The sequence below is a fragment of the Triticum aestivum genome, chromosome 2A, assembly GCF_018294505.1.
Source record: "Triticum aestivum cultivar Chinese Spring chromosome 2A, IWGSC CS RefSeq v2.1, whole genome shotgun sequence".
Classification (NCBI taxonomy): Eukaryota; Viridiplantae; Streptophyta; class Magnoliopsida; order Poales; family Poaceae; genus Triticum; species Triticum aestivum.
In genome coordinates, this window is record NC_057797.1 from 40,525,528 (window position 1) to 40,536,231 (window position 10,704).

General features: G+C 40.6%; 1 protein-coding gene across 2 annotated transcripts; it reads left to right on the top strand.

Annotated features, from left to right (window-relative positions):
* The first annotated feature begins 5,479 nt into the window (after nucleotides 1-5,479).
* LOC123184573 (putative F-box/FBD/LRR-repeat protein At3g49030) lies at nucleotides 5,480-8,001 on the top strand. 2 transcript variants are annotated; one of them, XM_044596670.1, is made up of 3 exons: nucleotides 5,480-6,346; nucleotides 6,591-6,770; nucleotides 7,544-8,001. In XM_044596670.1, the coding sequence occupies exons 1-3, from the start codon at nucleotides 5,663-5,665 to the stop codon at nucleotides 7,841-7,843; spliced, it is 1,164 nt and encodes a 387-aa protein (XP_044452605.1). In that variant the 5' UTR covers nucleotides 5,480-5,662; the 3' UTR covers nucleotides 7,844-8,001. The 2 variants fall into 2 exon arrangements, with proteins under 2 accessions (XP_044452605.1, XP_044452606.1); XM_044596671.1 differs by having other exon boundaries at nucleotides 7,566-8,001.
* Nucleotides 8,002-10,704: the final 2,703 nt, after the last annotated feature.

A 10,704-nucleotide genomic window follows, 5' to 3' on the forward strand; every position in this document is an offset into this window, starting at 1 on the left:
AATCATGTCTTTTCTCTTTGAAGATCCAGAAACCACATTCAGCAAAACAGAGATCATATCAAAAAAGTTTCCAATCCATTTGTGCTTCCTTACAACGGCCACAACAACTAATTGCAATTGGTGTGCAAAACAATGAACGTAATATGCTGTGTTGTTCTCCCTCATGATTAAAGATTGCAAACCATTAAACTCACCTCGCATATTGCTCGCGCCGTCGTATCCTTGGCCCCTAACCTGCTTGAGACTTAAGCTAAGTTTTGCAAATAAATCATCAATAGCAGACTTGAGGTACTTTGAAGTTGTCTCCTTCACATGAACAAGGCCAACTAAACTCTCTTTCGCACTTCCGCATTTACCAGCATATCTCAAGACCACTGCCATCTGTTCTTTACCAGCCACATCCCTTGATTCATCAACTAGCAAAGAAAATACACCATCTCCAATTTCTTCTAGAATAGAATGCAATATTTGCTTTGCAAAACATTCAGCTATGTCCTTCTGAATCATTGAAGAAGTCAACTTATTATTACCTGGAGCATTAGGGCCTACAACCTTGCGTAGTTCTGGATTTTGCTGTGCTGTATAAGCATAAAATTCCTTAAAATTTCCTTTATTCAAGGACTCCTCTGACTCATCATGGCCGCGAAAAGGTAACCCTTGCTGCAATAGAACTCTAGTAACATCAATTGAGGCATTTAGTCTAGTATAATGCGCCTTCTTCGCAGCATTGCTTTGATTATTGAAAGCAACATAAATGTGCTGGTCTTGTTGCAATAAAGCATCACAATCTCTTTTTGCTTGGTTGTGAACACTGTTGACATCTCCGACATGATCATTTAGTCTATGTTTTTTGTTCCAGCCTGACCAACCCTTTGCAACAAATGCTGCATATCCAGCTTCTTTCTTATCACGGCGCCTGAATAAGAAACAACAGAAGCAATATGCTTTTTCTTTGTACTCACTATACTCAAGCCAGCTCCCAAACTCATCAAACCAATCAGGATTAAACTTTCTCTCTCGACCACCAATAGTTGTAGTTTTAAAATTATAACTACGAGGTTGACAAAGAGGCTTAGCCAAATATTTTCTTCTTACCACATCCCTTAGATTAGGAGGATACTCATCTATGCTTCTCCTTTTGCCAGGATCAGACTGAATTTCCTCTTCCCAATTGATTTCTTCTAGAGCTTGAGATGAATTCCACATATTAGGGGCTGGACCTTCATGTGTGAAGGCATCATTTTGTTCCTGTGATGGAGCATCATCCGGTTCATGTGGCTGAGCTGGAGGATCATCCGGTTCATGTGATGGGCTAGCTATATCATCTTGTGCTGATGTCTTCTTTTTCTTAAGAAACCTTTCCATAAATTCTCCTGTGATTTATTATTATTGTGTTAGCAAAAATGTACAGAGTTACATTATTTGTGTTTGCATATGCAAGAATAGAAATAATAAACAAAATGTATTGATTGAATGATACAAATACGATTAGGGAGTTAAACTTACTCGACATTGTGCCTCGCTGCTTTCGCAGAAATAATCCTCCCCTGGTTAGCTATGAATCGCCAGCGAATTGTTCCCAATTGAAATAGCTTTTTAAATTTCAGAGATTTCAGATTTCAGAGAGATCGGCAATTACCAAATACCTACACACAGTTGAGATTTCAGAGAGATCGGCAATTACTGAATACCAAGTGCTGAGTTGGGAGTTGAGAGTTGAGAGTTCAGACGTACCTCAAATTGCCAACTATCCGTGAGTGGGCGAGGGTAGAGGCGGCCGGCTAGCGATGCTTGAAAAACGGCGACTGGGCGGACCGACGGCTGGCCGCGCGACGAAGAAGGGGAAGGGGCGAGCACGGGCGCTGCGAGGGTTGAGGCGCAGAAGCCGAGCGGACGAGTAACCCTACGGGCGCACGTACAGGTAAGGTACAGCCGTATTGGGGATCGATTAATCGGATCGATAGCTTTTCCTATTTCAACACGCGCACGTACAAGGACCATTGGCCCAGGGATCGTCGGATCGATTGATCGATCATGTGTGGGCATTAACGTAGATGGGCTGCACTGCCTGGCTTGTGTATTGCTGGGCTGGCCGGTGTCCAGGTCCAAAAATAACCGGTGTCCAGCCCAAAATACTGGAGTATGTACAAGGGAAACACGTATTTTACCCGGTGCCAGTGACACCGGGTGAGATAACGTGCCTCCGCCCCTGGCAATAACACCACACAGGAGAAGGGTATACCTTCACCGCCGAGGGCATGAACCTGTATAATTCCTTGAGTCTATTTCCATCCACACTGATTGGTAGATATGATTGCTTCTACATTCACACCGTCGTAGTATTGTGAGGATCATATCCACGACAGAAGCAATTAACTTTTTTTCAAAATTTGGAACATTTATTTAAAATTCATGAATATTTTTGAACCCATAGACATTTCTTTAAATGCACAACTTTTTGAATATGCAAAATAGAATCGATATAATGGAAATTTTATGACCTAGTAAACATTTGTTTTCAAAATCATGAACATTTTTTGAATATGTGAACATCATTTCAAAATCGCGGACAGTTGAAACCGCGCACATTTTTTATTTCATGGACATAATTTTGAATTCACTAATATTTTATATGTCCTCGATATATTTTCAAAATTCGCATTTTTGAAAATTGGGACCTTTTATGCAATCATGGATTAGAAAATGAAAAAAAGGGGGCGTCCCGGCCGTACATATGGACTGGCCCAAAATGGCACAGGGTGGCGTACTGTCTTGTCCGTATCGATTTCTATCGGCCCGACCCAACATTGTAGCTAGAATGACTTTTTCTCAGTAGTATTTTTGCTGGTTTTTCCACTGCCTGTAATATGATTTTCCTCGGGTTTTCTTCAGTTTTTCTCTGTTTTTTCATAGGTTCTGTTTCCCTTTTTGATTTTCATTTTTATTTCTTAGGTTTTGTACGGGTTTTTTTCTTCTTCTTTTTGGAACATGTCTTCATTTTTTCATACTGTTGTACATTTTTTCTATATAACAGCACCATTTTTGTTGTGCTCATTTAACATTTATCAAACACATGATAAACATCCCTTGCGAAAAAATACTCCCTCCGTCCCAAAATAAGTGACTCAAATTTGTACTAGCTTTGTACTAAATTGAGTACAAAGTTGAGTCACTTATTTTGGGATGGAGGGAGTACATGATAAATATTTTTGCAAATTATAAGTTTTCTTGACCATTTTTTATACACGTCGCAAAAATATAATACAAGTAAATTATTATTATTCTTATTATTATATATATATATGCTTAACATTTTTAAATGTATGATTTCACATTTTCTTCAGATACTTGTTTTGTATATTTTTACAAATATGTGTTAAATACCTTTTCAAATACATGTTGTAAGATATTTTTTTGCATCATATAAAATATATTTTTTAACTATGACAATATTTTTTTTACATTGGATAATTGTTTTTTCAAAAATGTCACAAACATTTTGTTTGAAAAGAGTGAGCATTTTTTCCTAAATGTAACATACATTTTTTGTGTGGTGCAAAACATTTTTTTATTACACGAACATCTATTTTACATTGCATAAACAAAAAACATTTAAATATTACATAATCCCTCCGTAAAGAAATATAAGAGTGTTTAGAACACTAAAATAGTGATCTAAATGCTCTTATATTTCTTCACAGAGGGAGTACTTTTTTTGAAACATGCAAACATTTTTTAAATGCCCATACTTTTTTAGAATGCTAGAAACATTTTTTAAAAGTGGGGCCAAACATTTTATTGTACGCTGCATTTACTAATGTTTTCTTAATATATGTTGGTTTTCTAAAAATATTTATATCTATATACCTATAGATACTAGTAAAAAGTGGTGATATTCTTGATTTGGTTCATCATCATATTTTAGAAAAGTGTCCCTAATAGAATCAATCCAAGTAGGTTGTGTTTCTTCCTTCATCCCCTGCCCGTACCGTGGGCGCCCCTATGTATCGCTTTAAGCAAGAGCTAGGGAAACACTCGCGTATGGGCCGCTCAAGATGGGTCGGCCCAGGTGCGCTGGAGGACACATCCTCATTTGTTTCTGTTATTCTTTCATGTTTTTTGTTTATACGAGTTTCAAAAATGTTGAACAAGTATTTCACAAACGTTGAACAAGAATTTGAAAAATATTAATCAAGCATTTGGAAATGTTAAATGTGTATAGAAAAAATGGTGTTCATGTATTAAAAAATGACGAAGCTTTTTAATCATGTATATAAAATTCTTAATCAAGAATGCAAAAATATGTTGAACAAGTGTTTGAAAAATGTTAATCAAGCATTTGAAAAGTACCAAATGTGTATAGAACAAATGTTGACCATGTATTCAAAAAATGTTTATATTTTTACTTGAAGACTGTTAATCATGCATTTAAAGAAATGTTAAAATGTGCATAGAAAAAATGTTAAACGTACATATACAAAAAGTAGAATGAAAAAATATGAAAACCAAAAAAGAAACAAAATAAACCAAAGGAAAAAGGAAATGAAAAATAAAATTGGGAAACAAATGAAAAAGGAATAAAAACAACAAAAAATGGAGAAGATAGAAGAAAGGAAACAAAAATGGATCCCACGCATCCGTCGTCTACTGGATCGTGCCACCGTCTTCTGCCGACGTCTCCCAGAACACTGTGGCATGGTCGCCGTTTAACAAGATACCTTGGCCCCACCCCATCTTTCAGGCGGTCGCTGAAGAGGCACCGGAGGGTCATCCCACTATACGAGCACGTGTTGCATCTACTGGACTTGATCTTCATCTACCGACTTCTTCTTGGAAGGTATACGACTGCTGCACAATTATCTTCTTTTAGTTGTTTGCATCTGCTTGTTGATAGAGATGATTATCTCTTTTTTCGGGAGAAGGGAGGGACTCCGCCATGCTGTGGTATGATGTCGGTTTTGTGCAGCACTCCCCTCTCCATCAAGGTCGGCGGCGGCCTAGCCGGTCGATTTGATTGCCCAGAGTGGAGCCATGAAGGTGGGCAAGGCTGTCAGTTTTGCTCTGGGCGCCTGCTTGTGCCATGGGCAGGATGAACGTGAGCAGTGGCGTACACGGCAGCAAGCCAACACAGGTCCACAACGGAGCAGTTCATCGGATGGTTGCCACTTATAGCAGGCGGTAGCAGCTGCATCACCAAGGTATGCAGCTCCTTTTATTCTTTTTTCAGACCCATTCTTTTGCATATGGGCTTCTAAAAATTGTGGTTCAGCACATTCATCGGTGTGAAGTACTGAGCATACGTACAGTTTCTTATGCTTCAAGGTAAAAGTCATGGTTTTTTTGTTGTCAATTCTTGCAAGACAGGTTTCTTTGGTGGTCTAGGTTAGAAACTATCTCACGGCAACGCATGGGCATTCACCTAGCCAATATAAAAAAGAAAAAGTCATCGGGAGGTCCAACAGAACCTGTCCAGCTAAAAAGAACGAAAATCCCAAACTTCCGATCCCCAATCCCGGAAAACCCTAGCCCCCAAATCGACTGAGCTGAGTGCAGCCTCCTCCTGAGCCCCGACCATGACTCCGACCCACCCCCAGCCACCGGCGGCCCGCAACAATGGTGTGATCTGAGGCGCGCCACATCGCTCTTGGTTCCTGCTGCTTGCATGGAGCGGGCACCGGAGCATCGGCCGCAAAAGCTCTCCGTCGCCGCCGGCGTCGGCGGTGGAGGCGGCGAGGACCGCCTCAGCGCACTGCCGGACGACGTCCTCGTCCACATCCTCCTCAAGCTCTGCGACACTGCCCTCGCCGCTCGGACCAGCGTCCTCGCCCGCCGCTGGCGCCGCGTCTGGGCTCTCCTCCCGGAGCTCCATTTTCCCGTCGGCACTGGCCCCGACCGGATACGCGCCGCTCTCACCGCCCACGATGCGCCGGCCTTCCGGCACCTCTTCGTCGCCGCCATCGAGGTCACCCCGGAATCCGCTGCGTCATGGCTCCCCATCGCCGCGCGCCGCCTCTCTGGTGTCCTGCATTTCAAGAACAGGGGGGACATGAACGAGGCCTCCGCCGGGGAGAGAGGTGCCTTGCAGTTGCCTTGCTTCGAGAAAGCAACCAAGGTCGTGCTCGATCTACGTTCGATTGGCCTCACCCTGCCGCCTTCCGGCGAATTTACCCGGCTCACCGATCTGGAGCTGGTTCACATACAGCTGCACGGTCCGTGTAGCCTCAGCGACGTTGTCTCTTCACCGCGGTGTCCATCTCTGTTTTCTGCACGCAATCGTCACAGCTTGATGCTTCCACACCATTTTCACCACATCAGCAAACTTATTCTCATCCTTCTCTATCTACCGGTATGTGATTGTGAGTCAATCGGGCCAAACTTTGACTGAGAGTTAAACGTCAGGAATACTATGTCATTTGGAATACGTACTTGTGAAACCATACAAAAATTGAAAATTCACAACTATGCATGCACACAGGTGAATTGTTTAAGTATTGTGTGTTGCTAGTCACTTTGTAGAAATATGATATTTTTGTGTCCTTAATTGTCCAACTATTGACCTGCTGTATGACTTCCTATATATGAACCTACAGGTCTGTGGGGACAAACGATTCTTGATGGAGGAGATGACAAAGTTACCTAACATCACCACCTTGGGACTGGTCGTATTGGCCTGTGGACATTCGTTTGGAGCCGGCTCATTCCATGTTCTCAAGATGTCTAGTGGTATAAGAGAGCTGACGCTTCAACTTGTCACTCGGAGCGACTGTAAGGTAACACTATACTTAGTTTGTGGCGAATCCTATTGCTTAGCAGCATCTTGACCTACTCTTGTTGTTGGTTCGGGTTAGGTACTCATGTGTTGCTTATTAAACTTGACGACGTAATATACTACTCCCTCCGACCCATATGAGTTGTCGCTGAAACAGATGTATCTAGACATATTTTAGCGCTAGATACATCCATTTAAGCGACAACTAATTTGGATCGGAGGGAGTACTTGGGTTCATGACTTTGTAGTAGGTTTTATTTCAAAAGATCACATGTCTTTTTGAAAATGTCAAAGCAAATTGATGGGGTCATATTTCCACTTTTCCAGCATAAAATTGGAACCCTCATTTGTTCTTCTTGAGAAAATATAAATTCTTCTTTTATTTTTTTCATGGGTTGATGATAGCATGATGCATCAGCATTGGTATAAGGTTGATAATCTGTTGGCTGTACTTTTTTCTGTATGCATACAACAATTATACTTTCAACGATATTCTGGTTACAGATTAATTTGTCTGTCTTATTCTTCTGTAAATTTTGTTGTTGGCAACTTGACATATCTAAGATTATCCATGCAGTCTAATAATTTCTAGTTTCATGTCTCTTGTCTCAAACCATATCATTTGATCTTAGTACTCCCTCCGTTCCGAATTACTTGTCGCAGGTATGGATGTATCTAGATGTATTTTAGTTCTAGATACATCCATTTCTGCGACGAGTAATTTAGAACAGAGGGAGTACTTATTAGAGCTGATATATATGCATCTTGTTTCAGGCATTTGCTGTGTGCCAATCAGGTTGCATTTGTGCTGAGCCATCAAACTGGGAAACCGAGGACCTCGTGCTACCTTGCCTCAAAGAATTAGCAATCAATGACCTGAGAGGAACTGAACATGAACTCGCTCTTGTCAAAAGGTTATTCAAGTGGGCAGCAATGCTAGAAAGGGTGGCAGTAATTTTCGAGGACTCGATCGCTGAAAGCAACTGTGAAGAGTTGCGCCGGTTGCTACTAAGCTTCTCTAGGCCAGCAATATGTATGAAATTCTCGCATGGAGGATGTTTGCCATTTGACTAGGGCACCAGCTTTGCCGATTTGCTATGGTTGTCAGTTCAGTGGGCCTACTTTTGTGAGACTGAACTTTGGTACAGCTTGTTTAGGTCCCGCAACTTGTTTCCAGTTTTTCTGAGACTGAACTCCTGTAACATGTTTAATTGGAACCTTGTTTCCAGTCTCATCCAGCTCAGTCGTTTTAGTTTTTCATTCAGTTCTTCCCTCTGTGCGTGGGCGGGTGTTCGTGTGAGAAAGACAAAAATGGGAAGCAAGTCTTCTGTTTTCTTTGTTTTTGCAGGAAACAAGTCGCTACTGTTTTGTCACACAAAGACCGGAATCAAGTTGTTGAGTCCCGTGATGTAAAAAAACCCAAAAAAAACTAGTTAGAGTCTCGTGTAAACTAAAAGAAAGTACAAACTAAAATCGATTTCAGCCTCACAAGTATTTTAGAAACAAGTTATGATCTGCTGTTTTTCTCTCCTCTCTTGCGGGGCGACTAGGGAAAGGCTTCCTCCCCTCGATCTCCACCGGTGAGTCTGTGGATTCGCCTCTCCTCCGCTCGCCGCCTCGGTGGCCGGTGGCGGGGAGGTGATTTCTGATGCCTCGGCTTTGGTTAGTAGATAGATAGGATTTTAGGGGCCCTTTGCTTTGCGCCCGTGATGGCCGCGCCCAATCAGGATGAGCCAATATTTTGGCGCAGGAATTGGCCACCCTGATTTCGCCCGCGTGTGGCCGTGAAATCTGAACCGTCCAACCAAAATATTGGCGTGGTCATGGGACTTGGGCTTTGATCCAAACGCTACTCCCTGCAATCAGTCAACGCCAAAATTTTGAGGTGGCACCCGTCGGCCATCATCCAAACAGCCCCTTAGTCATCACAGAGACGACGCTCGGACGGATGATGACGTTTTTGGCTCCATTCCTACTCAAGTTCTTAAAAGGGGCAGCAAAATGCTTAAGAGCATCTCCAACACTTCACCGAAAACACTCCCCCAATAACCACTTATTGGATGGTAAAAGAAAATTAACCACTTACTGGGGCTCGTGAATAACACTTTTCTGATCATTAGGGACGCATGCTCCAGTAGTTCCCCAATAATCAATCTCGACATACAGATGACCCACTTGTCAATTGGTAAGCGATGGCATGGCGGTGCTCCGGCGGCTATTCAGGCGGTCTAACGAAACTTCGATGGCAACGCGTGTCTGGTGGTGGCGGCGATGCTTCGACGGGTCCGATGGGGTCCAGCAATGGCGGCGATCTGAAGTGGTCTTGCTGCGGCCCGGTGTCCATTTATGGCGGAGCAATGACGTGGCAGCATTTGGGATCATATTGAGAGAGAGCCGACTCCCCCTCATTTAAGGAAAGATGGGCGGTTTTATTGGTGGTCACCAATAATTTATTAGGGAAAGAGGAGCCGTTGGAACTATTTTATTTCGCACAACTCTCCAATACCAAGAAATTATTGGGGAAAAGCGATCTGTCGGAGATGCTCTATGCAATTAATTAATTGACTCAATCACTACATTTTAGGCTACTCAGGAAGTATGATACCATCTTCATAGTGCATAGTATCATAAAGTAATAGTATTATAAATTATCTTATTGGGCCATTTGCATTTATGTCCCTAACTCGAACCACCTACTCAGATTTTACCCCTAATTTTGAAGCATGCTCAAATTTGCCCCTCTGTTGTTAAGTGACCTTACAGAAATGCCCTCCCATTCCATTTTCGTCTAGTCAAAGGGGTTTGACCGTGGACAACCTCCATGGGTCACTTACAAGTGGGACCCAGTCAGAAAAAATAAAAATGAAAAACTCTTTCTCTCACCCCTCACTCTCTCACTTACATGTGGAACCCATAGAAAAAATAAGAACAAAACTCTATCCACCCTCTCTCTCACTTACACGTGGGATCCCACATGTAAGTGTCTAGTTATTTTTCTTAATTAGTTTAGCAATTGTGTTAATTGGTAGGGCCCACTTATTAGTCCCAATAATTAGCCCAATATTTAACACTAGCTAGCATTAGTGTTAATCTAACTAATGGGCCCCACATGTCATAGGCAACCCATTAGTACTAGTAAAAAAATCATTTGAAAATGTTAAATGTATATAGGAAAAAATGTTGACCAAGTATTTAAAAAATGTAAATACTTCATTAGAAAAAAATGTTAATCAAACATTTGAAAAAATGTTAAATGTGCATAGAAAAAATGTTGCCATGTATTAAAAAATTGCAAATCTTGTATTTGAAAAATGTTAATCGAGCATTTGAAAAATGTAAATGTGTTTATAGAAAAAAAATTATTGACCATGTGCTAGAAAATGGTTAATCTTGTATTTAAAAAATATTAATCCAGCATTTGAAAAATGTTGAAAATGTGCATAGGAAAAATGTTGTGCAGGTACTAAAAAATGCTGAATGTATATTGAAGAAATGTTGACCATCTATTAAAAAATGTAATATTGCATTTGAAAAGATGTAAATCAAGCATTTGAAAAATGTTAAATATGTATAGAAAAAATGTTGACCATGTGTTAAAAAATGTTAATCTTGTATTTGAAAAAGAATTAATCAAGCATTTGAAAAATATTTAAAAAAATGTGTATAGCTAAAATGTTGACCATGTATTAAAAAATGTTAATTTTGTATTTGAAAAATGTTGAAGTATGTAATAAAAAATTGTTGACCATGTATTAAGAAAATGTGAAACTCATATTTGAAAATTGTTAAATGTATATTTTGAAAATTTTCTTGATACAAAAAATGTAGAATGAAAACCAAAAGAAAGAAAGAAAAATGAAAAAACAATGAAATCCAAAAAAATAAACAAAACGAAAAAAAGAAAACGAAAAATAAAAGGGAAGAAACAAACGCAA